This window comes from Arvicanthis niloticus, chromosome 27 (genome assembly GCF_011762505.2).
Source record: "Arvicanthis niloticus isolate mArvNil1 chromosome 27, mArvNil1.pat.X, whole genome shotgun sequence".
Taxonomy (NCBI): Eukaryota; Metazoa; Chordata; class Mammalia; order Rodentia; family Muridae; genus Arvicanthis; species Arvicanthis niloticus.
Window position 1 is genome coordinate 13,848,840 of NC_133435.1, and position 17,120 is coordinate 13,865,959.

The window sequence follows — 17,120 nt, forward strand, 5'->3', positions numbered from 1 at the left end:
TGATTTCTAGAGCCAGGATGGAATGAAATGAAAAGCATTATTAGTCTAATTGAAGGACTCATCCAGATTCCAGTTAGTTTATCTCCTTAAAATCAAACCATATCCTGTTTCTGACTTTGTTTATCTCTTTAAAATCAAACCATATCCTGTTTCTGACTGAGATACAATTTGTCAGTATTTTGCATCATTTTTGAGTCATTTGGTGGTGTGTATACTAATTTCAATGATGGAGGCAGATAGTTTCTTATTACATAAGGTGAATGTTTTTGAATTTTTATTCTTTCATGCTGTGTACAAAGCATCTTTTTTTTTCTACAAGTAAAACAGAGCAAGACTAAGCAGATATTAACTTAGAAATAACTTGAGTTACAGTTTCACATGAGGCAGGGAGGCTCTTTCTGTGGCCCTGGAAATGTGAACCAATGAGGAGTCTGTTTTAAAATGATTTCTTGAGCTGAGTGTGGTTGTTTTGGCCACTCTGGAGGTTGATGTGGGAGACCCCGTGGCCCAGTACTGTGGGCAACAGCAGAGACTCTTCTCAAACAACAGTTGCAGAAACAGTATCTGTTCTTGGGGTTTTCAGGTCACTGACCGTAATCCCTCTTTGTCTCAAGTATGTTTTTCTTATGTAGAAATGTTGATTCTTGCCTAGAAGTTACGGATGCCAGTCATGATACAGAGACTATTGTAATGGAAGAGAACGTGTGAAATCCTTAATAGTGTTTCCCTTTTCTCTTTTACACTTTAATAAAGCATGATGAGGTTTTCTGATGGCAGTCCAGTAGTGTTTCTGGTTTCTAACAAATCCATTTTGCTTCGTTTGCATATGTAGAAATAGTTAAATAAAAATGAGGTGTGTCACTTGGATACTAGTGGAACTTCATTTCTTTCTACATAATTCCAAGTAAGTTTATTTTCTTAGTTTACACACACACGCACACATATGTGCACACAGGTACCCACACACGCACATGTGCATATACATGTACACACATATATTCATCTAGGCATAATGGCATATTTAGGTATAGTGATATATAATTATACATTTATAGTCACATAAATAATTAATATTTTACCTTTGTGAAATCTCCAATTCCCTTTTTTCCAGGACTATTTTAATAGCTTAAAAAGTAATTTAGTATTTTCAGGACTCTTTAAGAAAGGTGTGATCTGGTCTATTTTAGTAGTTGATGGTTTAATTGGATCGTGATAATAGCTCCATCCTGACGTGTTTGGGTCTGGTGGAGACTTGTGCTTTCTCTATGGAGGGTGAACACCTGTGGAGCTAGTCCTGTGTTAGGTGTGCTAGGTCTGTGTAGTATGACATGCAAACATGGCAGCTCTTGGGTTATACATTTTAGGATTTGTCAGAATGTATTTAAAATTCAGAAGGTGAAATTAAGTTTCACATATTGAGTTCTGAATGTAACATAGATTAATTTAAGAATTGAGGAATATCCTGAGAGATTATTTTTCTATAAGTGAGGAAATCTGTTATCATTTTGACCACATTATAAATAATCTTTCTTAGTTTCTGTGGATATGCATCATCTCCTTGTGAGCTTTTTATATGAATGATAAATATATCCTGCAAATCAGTGGTTCTCAACCTTCCTAATGCTGCAACCTTATGTTGCGGTGACCTCTAACAATTGAATTATTTCGTTGTTACTTCATTGTAGTTTTGCTACTATTATGAACTGTGATGTAAATATCTTATACATTGTTATTTGTTATATGACACCTGAGGGGTGTCACGATCCATAGGTTGAGAACCATTGCTTAACTGCACTCCATCTTACCATATTAATTAATAGTTGTTACTTACTTATCACACATCCTTCAGACTTGCTTTCCCAGTCTTTCTTGAATTTAAAGCCTGGGGTTCCACTGCCTGTGTAGAGACTCAGGGAGATAAGGAGAGGGGATGCTCTGGCCTGCATGGGCAGATAAATCCAAGCAAAGATAAAAAACTCACCTTGATTTACTCTAAAATAAGTAGCTTCCTTAAAATGCCACTACTGTTGTTTGGAACAAAACCTGAAGTTTTTTTATTTCAATTTTTAAAAATTTGCTTAGCTATAAAAATAAACTAAAAAAAAAAAAAAAAAAAGTCTGCCATTGCTGTTTTTTTCACCCTAACCCCCTGTCTTCTGTTGACACCAGTCCAAAGGCCACAGAGAGATGCCTTTTGCATTTTCACAAGGTCTGAATGGGTCATAATTTTCGGCCAGTTTTGTACTATGACAAGGTAATTGTTCACTATAAAGGTCTAGTGACAGACTATGATTGTGCTTCCTTCTAGAAGTCCTGTTTTTCTTGACTTGAAAATACTCCCTTTCATTTGTTTAATCTGCTATGAAATGCACTAAGTTTTTCACATATAACTTGGTAGTTTTTCAGATGTTTTCTAACTGCTATAATTCCTGTTCCAGTCCTCTCTACATATGCCTTATTATTATTTTTTTTTCTAGAAGGTTTCCTTCTGAATTGCTTTCCCCCCTAAGGAAGCTAGGTTTATTTTTTTAGGGCTGCATAAATGAGCCTTACTTCCTCACCAGGCAGGAGCTCTGCTTTTGAGCTTCACCTTCAGTGCCTGCGTAGGTTAAAAGTTACTTAGGTTCTGGTTCTGCACGCGTAGTCTTGCTGAGCCTGCCCTGTTAGTCCTCTGTTGAATTAGCTCCTCCATGGCTTCCTCGCTTATTCTTTTGTTTCCTCCCGTGTTTGCTGGACACATCTAACAGCTCTCAGTGTAATTGAAAGTTCGCTCAAAGTTGAATGCTAGATTTTTTTCTTCCCCCTGGGTTTAGAATATCACATTCAAGATTGAATGTTGTGCAATTCAGTGTGTTCTGTGAACATGGAAGAGAGAGAAAGAAAGCTCTTCAGGTCAGAGAAACAGGGTAGACAGATTAGAAAAGACCAGAGCACATGTGGGGAACAGCTGGAAGTTAAGGGGTTTGAGAGAGAGTAGTTGTATGTATACTTGGGAAACTTGTTGAGATCACTTTAAAGAGATTTGGATGAGGTCGATAACCACATTACCAGTGCAAAGGTGAACTTAAGCCTCCTGCCCGCCGAGGACGGGGAGTTCACAAGCCTTTCTTTTTTTTTTTTTTTTTTTTTTTTTGGTTTTTCGAGACAGGGTCTTTAGAAGTCTTAAGTTGTAGTCTGGGCTGTGTTTCCTTTGGGAGAGAAGTGGGAGGCGGAGCTTTCTAGCCAGTATTGACTCAAGCCATAAGGCTACATACAGGCAGCTTGTCTGCAAGGAACAAGTTACACAGTGAAGTAAGACTGTCATCTGACTTTAAAGTTAGTGGCAGGTATCATAGGAACTTAATAAAAACGGGCCACATGACAGACAGGAGGAGAACTCAGATGGCAGATTTGTGTTGTGTTTGAAAATATGAGATGACTGTGAGACCCAAGCGGCCAGTGCTGTTTACCTGCCTTTTTTTGTTTGATTTGTTTGATTGTTACAACTTTGATGATGGAGAAATTTTGTTTGAATATAAAAGGAATCTTTATATGTTGAAAGACTGCATGTCGTGTCGCTGGGAATGTTTCCTTAGGGGCAGATGGTTTTATGTCCCTGACTCTTTACATGTTCTGCAATATGGTTTCTGAGTTTTTGAAGTTAAGTTTGGGTGCATTTCCCGTGCAAAACTAAAGGTGTCTTATAATGCTTTGCGTTTTGGTTCCTGCTGCCGTGGGACGCAGGTGCACACTCAGGGGAATTCATGTATGGCTTGGAAAACTTGCTTTACAAGGACGTCAAGCCTGGTGGGTATGCATGGTTAATTATTCTTAACTTCGTGAAAGTGATATTCTTATTTATGCCTCAGCCTTTAGTGGAGTCCACTGGATAGTGTGCATCCTTTAAAAAATATGGAAATGTAATTCACGTTCATACCCTTGCCATCTCTTCCTTTCCCCTCCCTCCGCAGCCATTCACTCATTCACTGAGTCTTTGAGTGTCTTCTGGAAAGCTTTCTGTCTGTGAGTGAGCAAGCACAGCTCACTGCCTCTGTAGATTTCTCAGCTCTGCAAGGACTGGGAATATGCACTGCCCTCCACTTGGCCTTATTGTTTAGTACAGTAATAGTGTTTCCCAATTGAGTGCTTTCTCTTACTTACAGCAGAGATTTTCAAGTTTATAAGAAGCAGTAAGATGGAATATGTATGTTATATATATTTATTTATTTTAATACTTCATCCAGAGCCTCAAGGGGGACCCCTGCGTTTCTTCTCCGGTCCTCCTGACTGTGCAGTCTTTTCTAGTCTGTTGTCCTGGATAGTGTTGCTGAAGCTTCACAAAAGCAAACTGAAGGCTGTGTGCTGTGGGGTTTAGAACTGGGATCTTATGCACACTAGGATGTGTACCTGATACTTTGCAACAGTTTCAATATTTTAAATGAAATGTTATGTCTTTATAACACTTCAGGAATTTATGTTAATTTCAGCACAATTTAGATTTGCTTTGACTAAACGGTAAATGGGTCTGCATTTCAAACTTCAAATACTGAGTGCTATGGTAGAATTCCTCTGCACATAAAACTTCTTTACTATATAATGTTCATTTTGACAGTGGGAGAATTTGCCTGGCAGTTTCCCAGCATTAAGTGAAATTATTTTAAGAACAATTTCTCATTTTACAAATCTACTAATTAGCTGACTGCTAATTTGTTACTGTACAAATCTACCACTGTGGTAACCATGGCTGACTGCTAATTTGTTACTGTACAAATCTACCACTGTGGTAACCATGGCTGACTGCTAATTTGTTACTTTGTTCAATATCAGGATAGCATGGAGAATGTCAGGGCCCATTGTGCAGTTTTATAGGCTGCAATGAACTGGCTCACTGTTGTCACTGCTGCCGGTGTTTCTGGCTCTTCTAGGAAGAATCTGCCTGGAAGTTATAAAGAATGTTGGTAACCCATTCTCATACCTTACACAATCACCAGCCTTGTGAAAGCCAGCAGAAGGCACAGTGAAGGAAGCCGTAGCTGATCCATTACCTTTCTTCTTTTAGGTGTTAAGGTAATCCTGGTAATGTGAGGCTCCCGGTGCAGTGAGGAGAAGATTTGTTTGATGATGGTATTGTCCTTCCCTCAGCTGGGACCTCACATGTACATCATGACAGTTTCCCCTTTCAGTTTCTGAGTGTATTTTCTTCCCTTACTTCATGTCACATTTTTTAAAACATTATAGCATCAATTCTTAGAAAGGCACAGCTACTAGAACTATTTTTATAGTAATATTAAAGCATTTAACTTTTCATTGAGTTGAAATTTGTGTGCTGAAATTGTAAGCAGTGGCTTGTAACTCAGTGACTGCCATGGCCTGATTCAAGGAGGGGCAGCTCACTGGACCACTGGTCACTGTGTTCTTTGCTACTGTGAACCCATTACAAAGGCAAAAGGAAATGAAATGTGCCAGTGGTTCTTAAAGTTTTTTCTTGACAAAATAGAATTTTAGTTTAAATGGACACTAACTATTGAGCAGGTCTCTAAAATTTTGTGGGACACAGGAGAAAGTATGAAGCATTTCTGAATGCCACGGTAGCTGACTCTCAAGGATGATTGTTCGTGCAGATGTGTGAATTGTGTGAAGTTGCTTCTTATGGACAAAGGCTATTTTTACTCGAAAGATTGACAGGTTGTCATCATTCAAGTTTGAGTGTTTAGCTACTACATAAAACAAAGTAAAAGTGAACTAACATATTTGAGTAGTAACACTTGGTGCTTTTAAGGAAACATTAGAATTTTAAGAACCCCTTATTTGCTACCTCGAGCTTGACAACCACCTAGTATGGTCAGACTTTCCCATGAGACTGAGGTCATTGCAGCAAACTTGCCTCTTGTGCTAAACGCTGACAGGACTGAATGTGAGGCGGCTCTGCCTTGCTCAGTGCAGCATTATTTCCATGTGGCCAGTGATGGTGAGTCACGGCTGTCTGAAAGGCCCATGTGTGCGATGGCCAACCGACTTTAATTGGCTGACTATAATTAGATGATATATCTTATATATGATCTAAAAAACTAATTAAGAAACTCTAACTTACTAAACTTGAGTGCATTCCTCATAATTGCACAAGACCATGCAAAACAAACACTCTTCCCTTTTCCAGTTACATATCTGCTTTGAAATCATATTTTCATCATGTACTTCAATCAGAACAACATATCTCAGCAGATTGAAGGCAGAAGCAGATATGTGAATCTTGCCATCTTCCTCTAAGCCAGATATTAAAGGCTTCCACTAAAGCCAGATATTACATTTGTATGAATGTAAAATCATGCGATTCTTCTTACTGTGAATATATATGTATAATATATATATTATATGTATATAGTGCATAACTATAAATAATCAAATGGTTTAATATTGTTTTGAATGAATTAAACATAGTTTCTGTTTTTATTTATAGGATCATAAATATGAATAATAATAGCCTATATTACTTAAAATCTCTTTAAATTGCTCATGCTTTAAATGCGAGTTTAAAGGGTCCCAAGACCAAATTTTTGAGAACTATCAGAGTATTTGAGAATTAGAACTATCAGAGTATTTGTTTAAGAATTAGAAGTTTATTCTTCATTAGATTAAATAGGGACTTTCTCTTGAAACTCTGTAGCACTTTTGTAGACTTAAATTGGTTTTAGGAGGTCTGACATGGCACCTCCCACATTGACATTAAAGTTAGAATAGGGACTAGAGTGCACTTGTGAACTAGAGAGATAATGGCCAGGCCTGGAGGCTCCAGCTGAATGCCTTAGAGTTTCTTTTGAGAACTTGGTCTTTTGTATGCTTGATTTATGGAGTGGAGTCAGGAACTGTCACCATGTTAGGAAATGCCAGTGGCTGTGCCATTTAGCTTCTGTTCTATATGTAAGGGACTTCATCTGAAAAATCAGTTTATTCTTGTAATTCTAGCTCTTGTCTCAATTTTATGGCAGAACAATTTGCAAATATCAGCAAAATAAAATAGAACTTGCAGATATATATAAATATATCCTGGCCGTATTTTTGTATTTTGTTACAATGTTTATGTGTGGATGTTTCAGTTCGTTTGGACAGGCATATATCACATGCCTTTGCTTAGATATGGATCTCTGTCCTTGGAAGCCTCTTGCTGGATGGGAGCCTCTTTCCCACTGGCAAAAACATCAGGCAAACACTTCAGATACAAGCTCCTGTTGTTTCTTAGACTTTTGGTTAAGGCCCTGAGGCTGCACAGAGCTGTGGAAAGCTTCATACAGGTGGTGAGTCATACAGCAGGAGTGTTGGACAGCAACACCTAAACCTTTGCCTGGTAAAGAATTTGAGGATGGCAGCCTGATTGCAGAGTGGAGTGTAGGGAGGTAATAGCATTGACATTAGGGTGTTTTGGAAATTACAAATAACAGTTTAGCAGTTTCCCACCCATGCGTGACTGGCAGGCGTGGCAAAGACCAGACCTGTGTCATGCACATTTGATTTTATTTGTCAGGCTGCAGAGAGCCTTTAAATAATTTGTAACGGGTGATTGACAGGCTCAACTAGTATATTAGATGCCGTAACAGTGCAGAAGGTCCTTTTATCAGAAGGTGAGCATGGGGAGTGGAGTCAGGAGTCTCTGCAGGACTTCTAGACGTCAGGTCATGGCTAATGCCTGGCTATCAGTTGAGTAGAACACTAGAAGGTTGGGTAAGAAAAGTGTTGATTAATGTGAAAATGCCAGATAAGAAGGATCCAATTTAGAGAAACCACTACTGACTGAATGTACTGTTTATACATTTTATACCCTTCAACTTTCATGAGCTCTACCTCATGCTTAAGCAGTTTTGTTTGTGAAGATCATCATTTAGACAGGCCATAGCCCTCAACCCAATCATCCCATTTGTATTCCTGTGCCCCTGCTGCATATTGCTCAATACCTTTCCCTGAAGGCTTTATATCATCATCATTACATTTCCAATATTTGGTAACTTTGAACTTAAAGCGACACTGTAATGTAAAGTTATAAAAATTGAAACACCAGTGGGAATGGATACGTTTTATCCATATTTTGTGTAATTGTACTTGCCAAGTTGTTCTCTAGATTAAAGGTTGTTCTTTACCGTAGAATGTTAATATAGTAAAGAAAGCTTGTGAGTTTGTGTTTATGTTGAAGTAGTAGGTCAGTCAGTGTAGAGGGAGGTAAGTCTCGCTGAGGTTTGATGTCAGGAAGAATTCTCGTATTTTCTTTTCTGTCCTCTTGTCTGCTAACTTGACTTTTATCCTTTTCTCACTAAAATGCTTCCACTGAGAAGGACGTAAGCGTAAAAAGCACAAAAAACATTTTAAGAAACGTTTTAAAGGTCTTGATCGCTCCAAAGGTAGGTAAAAGCAGTTCTCTACCTGTGCTGTTAATACACCTTGATTTCTGTCTAGGAAGGTAAAATGAACATTAGTGTGCAGTTTAAATATAAAACTGAACTTTAAGCTAGAACTGTTTATCAGATTCTAAAAGAAATCTAAGAAAGGACCCTAGAATACATTGTAATTTCCGTTGCGTAATGCCTTTAGCGCTCTTTGGCCATCGGTTGTGAGGTGTGTCAGAACTGCAAGTCTTCAGCTCCTGTTTTCCTCTTTTTCATAGATAAGCCCAAAGAAGCAAAAAAGGATACATTTCTGGAGAAATTGGCAACTCAAGTAATAAAAAATGTTCAAGTGAAAATTACAGACATTCACATTAAATATGAAGATGATGTAAGTAATTTCAGTATTTCTTGTTGGTCATTAAATATATTTTATGATATTCTGTATCTTATGATATCCCATCTGTAGATTAACTGAACCTAATTTAAACTTAAGATAGCTACCCCTGTAAATATGCAAGCATTTCACCCTTTCCACTAGGCAGTGTTGGTCAGGCTATACATAAATAAATATAATGTAAAACCGCTGCATGGGTTGACTGCTCTCTGCTTTATTTGGATTTTGTTGTATATGCTATGATGTAACTTTAAGAAACTAATTTCATTTATATTGTCAAAACAATTAGTTGTGAAAGGTGATGGAGTAACTGTTGGTGATGGCAGTCAGCAGACAGGGCCTCTGGTCAGTGTAGTTATAGCCTCTTAGTAGCCCCTGCAGTGGGCGTGGATGGATCAGGAGCACCCACAAGGGGGTTAGAAGCCAGTCTCTGAGGCAAGTCAACTTTAATTCCCATGTTAATTTGCCTTAAGTTTGACTAGATTAGAAGACTGTTGATAGACAGGTTTTCATTTCCCCTTCCTGTGTTCTCTGTGTGACAGTATCCAATGATGTATTTGCAGTTTGAGAACAACAACAACAAAAAAACCCCACTCTGTTGCTCACTTTATCTCTTGGCTTTCTGGAGGTATTAAAGTAAACTCTGCTAACTCAGATACTCCTGCTATAGCAAGTCAGGGAAAATGTACCCAGTATATTATGGAAATGAGTTGTTGTTAAAGCTGTGTGGAGAAGTGGGGTGTTTCTATACTGTAGCTACAAATGATTAGAACTGGTTTTGAAAACTGGAGAGCTTTCCCCCAAAACCTAAGATTAAGGATACCAGAAGATCCAACAACTGATTTCTGGGTATAAAGCTGAATAAATTGAATGAAGCATCTTGAAGAGACATCTGCAGCTTTGTTCGCAATAGCCTAGGTACAGAAGCAGCTGAAATGCAGCAGGCAGGTGAATGGCTAACAAAAATACTGTACATTTCCACTGTGAAACACTGTTAGGCCTGAAAACAGGCAGTTCTGTTATTCACAGCAACATAGCTGGAGCTGGTGATTGTCAAAGTGAGGTACACCAGTTATACAGAGACAAATACTGCATCATACATGTGTGTGTGTGTGATGTCTTTGCAGGTTCCTGGGCAGTGTAGCTTCCTCTTGGACATGTGTTTGCCTGCTGACTATTATTTTTATTATTAAGTTTACATTTCATTTTAAATTTAAATGTTTTATTTTTTTGAGAATTGCATACAGAAATCCTGTATTTATATAATTTCCAACCTTCTCTCCCATCCTCTGCAGCTCCTACTGTATTCCCCCAACTTTGTCTCAAATTCATGACCTCTTTTTAAATCGTTATTTTTCGTTACACAAAAACAAAACAACCCTTGAATCCACTTGGTGTTGTTCATATGCACATATATTTTAGACTGACCACTTATGGGGAATGCTGTCTGTTTTAAAGGTTTCACCATCTTTTTTTTTTTTTTTAATATTAACTCATTTATTTATTCACTTTACATCTGGATCACAGTCCAGCCCCTCCCCCCCATACCCTCCTTCCCTTTCTCTAGTGAGAAGTTTAGGACCACCTGCTGGGTACCCACCCACCCTGACACATCTATTCACCGCAGGACTAGGCACAACCTCTCCCACTGACACCAGACAAGGCAAGGCTCCACCATCTTGTATTTTAATGTTCCCTTTTTTCTTTGGTAGGTCACCGATCCAGAAAGGCCGCTTTCATTTGGTGTCACCCTGAGAGAATTTAGTCTGTTGGTAATGTTGTCTTATTTAAAACTTCTGTGGAATCGGTAAAGTATTAATATACTGAAATCAGCTGAATTGCCTAAGGCACACTTTGCTTTAAATAGCTTTTATGTTTCTGAAGAATTCTCTTGCTGCACATTTTCTCCAAGCTCACCATTTTGAGTAATATTTTTATATTTAGTAATTATTTTGATTTTAAAAATGTTTCCACATAACAAATGTTAAAGCATTTAGCATTTAGAAGAAGTAAATGCTGTATCTTGCATATGTGGGGAAGGAACAGATGACTGTGTAGTGTTCTGTGTAGTGGTAATATTTTGTAGGATCTCCAGAGAGTAGACAAAGTGCGTGCATGTGTGTGTATGTGTGTGTGCGCGCGCGTGTGTATGCACACAACGCGTGTATGCGTGAGGGAGAGTTGATTAGATATTTCATAATACAGATTATATTCCTCTTAAGCAATATAGGGTATGTATAACAGAGTGGATTTTTTTTTTTAACTCTTCTAAGTAACTAAGTGATAAGAAACATGCTTGGGGACATGAAGTTGATTTTGATAAAGCAGAATATTCAGTAGTAATACTGTCTGAAACACCAGAGTCTGAGTTCTTGTGTTTTTTTTTTTGTTTTGTTTTGTTTTGTTTTTTTTGTTTTTCGCACCAGGGTTCTCTGTGTAGCCTTGGCTGTCCTGGAACTCACTCTGTAGACCAGGCTGGCCTCAAACTTAGAAATCCACCTGCCTCTGCCTCCCAAGTGCTGGGATTAAAGGCGTGCGCCACCACTGCCAGAGTCTAAGTTCTTAAGGGTATAGGGATCATTAATCCAGAAAATTGAGCCTAATAATACACTTTATAAACAGCATCATACTTAACTTTGAGCATCTAACAAGTAAACAAACAAACAAACAAACAAAACAAAAAAACAAAAAATGAGAAATAGCAGACCACTCTGTCTGGTCTATAAGGCATACTACTGCAAGTGGTCTTACTGTGTGCCATTGCGGATTCCCCAGGCTTTGTTCAGAGCCCCCACTGTTTCACTTGCTTGTGTAGCCATTCCCTTTGACAGCTTGGTAATTTTGCTCAGATTTTAGAACTCATGTGAGGGAGTGTCTTGCCTTTGTTGTTTTTTACTTTCTTCTTAGAGTTTACTAGCGCCCTTTCCTCATTCTCCCTGTTTTATTGTGTCAAGATCCTAACATGTTGTTATCCCAGGTACTGAGCTAGGTAGGCTTCTAGGTATGCTGTACCACCAGCTGATTCAGAGAGTCTCCTTTGTGTTTTGTGAGATTGAGCCTATCTCAAGTGTGCAGCTCATTGTCCTGCTACAGCTGCTAGGCCTCAATGATAAGAGGCTGTCAGGAAGCCTGTTGCCTCTTTTGTATGTACACCATTCTTCCTTTCATCTTCTCAGCGACAGGCTTACTTCCATATTAGATCCCCTGGGTCTACAGGTCTCATTGTCTCTATATTCCTGCTTTCTGTCATTCTCTCTTGCAGATCAGCTTCCCTTTCTCTACCCTACATCTTCCTAGAAGCAGTTAAGCACTTTTTTTTTTTCTTAGACAGAATCTTATTATGTAGGTCTGACTGGCCTGGAACTCATCAAGTAGACTAGCCTGGCTTTGAACTCATGGAGATCCTCCTGCCTCTGTCTCCTGAGTGCTGGTATTATATCATGCCAGTCTTAAACATTCTTGTCTCTTCCTCCTAACAAAACTTAACAAGGCTCTGCTTAAGTTTCCATCCCCAGCCTGACTCTCTAACCACCTCTTCTTCTCCACCCTCTCCTCAGCCAGGCTTGCTGAGAACTGTCTGCTTTCTGTGTCTGACTCTCAGTTCCTTCAGATTCTTCAGCTTGTGAAATGGGTTGGGCAGTCTGTCAGCAACGCCCCCTAGTGGATGTTAGTACTCGGTCTTGTCAGCCATGCTGCACACACGGTTGTGCTGACTTTCACAGTCACTGTGTTTCCATCCTACCTTACAGCAAGTTTTATTTTTCAAGAAAGTATATCTTCTTCATATGTATATACCAGCTCCCTGTTTTTATTCATGTGTAGGACTTCAGAAATAAGTAACCCAACAATAATTTTCTAAATGGAGTAACCTGGTTGAAATAGAGTCCCTTCAATTTTAAATTTCATTGCTTCTTTTTTGTTATATATAAATATATAAAGAAACAGTTAACCTTACCTGACAGTACCTAGGTAAGTTTTAAACTTTAAAAAAATACTTTTATTTTATAAACGTGTGTGTGTGTGTGGGGGGGGCATCTCTGCACCATAGCACACATGTGAAGGTCAGAGTGGCTTGTTGGAATAGCCCATTTCCCCTTCTACCATGTGGGTCCTGGGCTTGAATTCAAGTGTTAGAGGTTTGGTGGCAAATGATTTTATGCATTGAGCCATCTGGCTGGCCACTTTTCTTTCTAAATTATTTGATTATTACTCAAAGGTACTGAAGTGTGTATGACACATGCTGCTCTGTAAGAGTTGATTATTACTCACAGGTACTAGAGTGTGCATGACACATACTGCTTTGTAAGAGTTGACTATTACTTACAGGTACTGGAGTGTGTATGACACATGCTGCTTTGTAAGAGTTGATCTTCTTTTCTTTTTAGACGACTAATGAACACTGGACTCCATGCATTTTAAATGAGGCAGAAAAAATCATATATAAGGTATTAAATTTTTCATATACAAGGTTCTAGAATTTCTTGCTGGGGATCAATTTTTTGTGCTCATGTGGATAAGATCTTTAAGAACTAAAGTATCCGCTCAGCCAGATGGTAGGAGAGAGCAGCAATGTCAGAATTTAGCCAGTGGAGCCGGCTTGGAGAGGTGTCTCATTTCACTAAATGTGATCATTTAGTTATTTTAAAGCAAACTCTGCTAAAGTGTTAAGTACATCTTAAGGACAGAGCAAAAGCAACACATCTAAGCCCTCAGGAACTTTGGGAAGTTGTGGGAGTAAATATAAGCATATTTGATTTATAGTAAATGATCCAGCTCTTAGTAACTTCTTCTGACCATATAAAATGCTGGTATTTAGGGGAGACTTGACTATCTTTGTATTTATGATAAAACTAGCAAGTCTCATGCCAGCGAATATTGTGTACACAAATGTGGGCATCCTGATAGTACTGTGTAATCCTGATCTTAGTGTGGTAATCTATTTAACATTTTAAGGCTAAAAATTAAGATGTCTTTAGACATTTAATGTATTTATGGAATCAACTTTGATTGATTCCAAATTTTAGTGGATCAGGATTCTGAGTGATCTACATACGACCACTCTTGAGTTTAAAAGAGTCTATATTTTAAATTGGCTGTCTTAATCAATTTGTTAAATAACCTATTTCTGAATTTTAAACTAACACTTGTTGTCTTTGACAGACTTAGGTATTTCATGCCGATTGAGAGTGTGACACTCTCCCTCATAAAGCACAAACAAAACATGTTGAGTGTCAGAGGTATTTTATTAGGGTTGACGTGGCTTTTTTGGCAAAGTTAGCTCATTAGGGAACGTGTTTAATATGGGTGACTAAGTGAGCCTAAAATGCCGTGGATTTTAAGGACTTACATTATCTTTGTAGTTTGTTAATAAAGATGAGTCAGGGGTGGAAAAGTCCAAGTTCTGGTTTGGATTCAGCTTTTACCATATGAATTTCTGTGATCACTTATCTGCCCTGAAGTTTAGATTCTTCGTCCATCAAGTGAAGGGTCTGGATACAAGCATCCTTCCAGACTGTGTTTCATGTAAGACTAGGCACTTGAGGTCTTAGATGCAGGAAGAATAATTTGTGGTCAGGAAAGAGATGTGCTTAAGCCACACACCCTGCATAACCATCAGGTGTGTGCTCTGTGTTTAACTGCAGGACTTGTCAATGCTTGACACGGTTCATAAGCGTGGTCGCTCCTCAGCAGTTGTATCATCCAGTCTGTAGCTTTCCCAGTTTTATTGCCCATAAGGTCCTTTCCCACAGTCCTCCTCAGCACAGCCACTGATAACTGCTGGAGGGGGCTTGTATTTTCTTATCTAGAAAACAGTCTGTAGATGCTATTTTTTTTTACTATTTGATAATTAAATGAATGTGAATCACCTGAAAATGTGTTCCCAGAAACATATTTTAAAAATGTTTCTCGCCGGGCAGTGGTGGCTCATGCCTTTAATCCCAGCACTTGGGAGGCAGAGACAGGCGGATTTCTGAGTTTGAGGCCAGCCTGGTCTACAGAGTGAGTTCCAGGACAGCCAGGGCTACACAGAGAAACCAAAACAACAACAAAAAATGTTTCTCACAATTGGTATATTCAGTCTATATGAAATACTTAAGTCTGTCAAAGGCAACACTTGTTATTTTAAAACTCAGAAATAGACTATTTAACAAATTGGTTAAGACAGCCAGTTTAAAACATAACATTTGCTCTCTTAAATTCAAGCGTAGTCATATGTAGATCACCCAGAATCCTGATTGTCTAAAATTTAAAATCAAACAACGCTAAAAAATTAACAAATTTTAAGTTTAACTTAAAAAGTCCTATGTATACACTTCTCTTTCATTTTTGGCTATTTTCTTAAAAAAGTTCAGAATTTCAGTGAACACAGGGGTAGTTGTTGAATGCTGTTGTACAGTTTTAGGGTGCTTTGCTTGACCATTTTCGTTTCTCTTACATAGCTTGTGAAGCTTGACAGTCTCAGTGCCTATTGGAATGTTGGCTGCTGCATGTCTTACCATGGATCAAGGGAGCACATCTTGGTAATTTCTTACCTTGACATGTTAACTGCACACCCTAAATGTGTTTAAAAGGGGAAGTCCTTTTTTCTTTTTCTTTCTTTCTTTTTTTTTTTTTTTTCAAGACAGGGTTTCTCTCTATAGCCCTGCCTGTCCTGGAACTCACTCTGTAGACCAGGCTGGCCTCGAACTCAGAAATCTGCCTGCCTCTGTCTCCCAAGCGCTGGGATTAAAGGTGTGCGCCACCCCTGCCCAGCAAAAGGGGAGGTCCTTAATGAGGACAGGCTGTCAGTCATCTGTTTAACTGACATATCACTAAATCAAAAGTCTGAAAAAAACCTTTGAACTTCATTCCATCTCTTCAGAAAGGCTTCTGATTCTGAAGATCTTTTTGAAACTGTTCACTCGATGGTGGCAGGGAGCCTGTTACAGCGCCCTCTGTGGTTGCTCATACACACTTTGGTGGTGCTTTTATTATGCTGTTCCGTATAAGAAGGATTAAGGATATTGTGGGATACCACCCGCCAGACCTGGAGCACAGGTGTCTTACAAGTCTTCAAATAGCTATGATAATGATTTCCTGCATGTCGACGGGCGGTCCAGTGATTCAGTGTACTGAGCCAATGTCTTATTTCTTCAGTTAGAGGAGAGACGCAGAACAGCCACACTTTCTAGATTAGATAAACTTTAGGACTCCAGGAACACTCTAACAGAGTCAGCCTTTGACTAGGATGTCGTAGATATATATCTGTCTCTGGGTGGTTTTTATACAGAGGATTCATAATATGCTCTTAGATATTTAGGTCATTGTGTGTTTATTATAAAATACCTGTACATTTATACTTTATATTTTTCCCATGGTAGTTATTAGAAAGAGAACAATGAAGGTACAGATGTGAGAACCATTTATTTATTTATATTTTTAATTTTTGGTACATGTGGCTAACTGTCTTTCTCTTTCAATCTTAAATCTCTTTAGAATCAACTGAAACGTGAAATTCTTACAAGTACAAACATTCCCCCAGACCATCAGTACAGTGAGTACCAGGGAGAGTTCCTTTATAGAAGAGACATGGAAGTCAATGTTTCCACAAACTTTTCTAAATGAAGTCATTTTAACAACCAGAATGTGTCCATTTTATGGTAGTTGGCCACACATGCACATTTGGATGGTAACTTCTTAGGACTAGACTGTAGCCACACAGTACTGGAGAATGATGGGGGAGGCAGAGGAGCTGGGGCTCACTCCTGCAGCCAGAGCCTTTGACCTCTGCTTTCTGTAACCTTGTTACAGTGTTCTTTGTCTTGTAGTTTGGGCTCCTCCCTTCCTTCTCTCCCTTCACCCTCTCCCTCTTCTTTTCTCTTCTTTCCCTCCTGCTTTTGGAATCTCTGGGATTGTGGTATCATATCACCTCTAGTAGTGTAAGCCAGGCATGCTGGATGTTTTTTAAAGTGAAGTTTGTATTTTTTTTGTCAGCCTCTCTTTCTTTGGCAGAATTGCCTGCTTATCTGTTTACTGCATCTGCTTTCCTGTTTCAGTTTCATCCTGAGAAGCTGTTAGTTTGTTGTCATTCAGTGAATGTCTTTATAATTGTTCTTAACTTCCATGTCCCTTTCTTTCCATATTCCAGTTGTCCTGGTTTTCCAAGGTTTTCCTCCTGTCCTTTGTAGCTCGTCCGCTATAGACGATGGTGCTTTCTGTTATGTTCATCCACTTGAATAATGACAAAAATTTAAAGTTTGTAAAAAATTTTAGTTTATTTGATAAAAATAGTTCAGAAAATATTTATCTTAATCACAGGCATTTAGGAATCACATAAGTCAGTCAAAATAGTATAGAATTTAGTGCAAGTTATACTTATCATAAGGTGTAATGAA

General features: G+C 38.5%; 1 protein-coding gene across 4 annotated transcripts in view; it reads left to right on the forward strand.

Moving 5' to 3' along the window:
* The window catches only part of Vps13c (vacuolar protein sorting 13 homolog C), a 148,204-nt gene that overhangs the window by 21,180 nt on the left and 109,904 nt on the right, over nucleotides 1-17,120 (forward strand). For 2 of the 4 annotated variants that reach the window (XM_076926172.1, XM_076926169.1), the window contains exons 6-12: nucleotides 3,724-3,786; nucleotides 8,301-8,366; nucleotides 8,630-8,739; nucleotides 10,458-10,517; nucleotides 13,131-13,190; nucleotides 15,186-15,266; nucleotides 16,222-16,279. In XM_076926172.1, coding sequence (XP_076782287.1) covers nucleotides 3,724-3,786; nucleotides 8,301-8,366; nucleotides 8,630-8,739; nucleotides 10,458-10,517; nucleotides 13,131-13,190; nucleotides 15,186-15,266; nucleotides 16,222-16,279 — 498 coding nt within the window. The remainder of the gene's footprint in view (nucleotides 1-3,723; nucleotides 3,787-8,300; nucleotides 8,367-8,629; nucleotides 8,740-10,457; nucleotides 10,518-13,130; nucleotides 13,191-15,185; nucleotides 15,267-16,221; nucleotides 16,280-17,120) is intronic. The other 2 variants (XM_076926170.1, XM_076926171.1) reach the window with 2 other exon arrangements.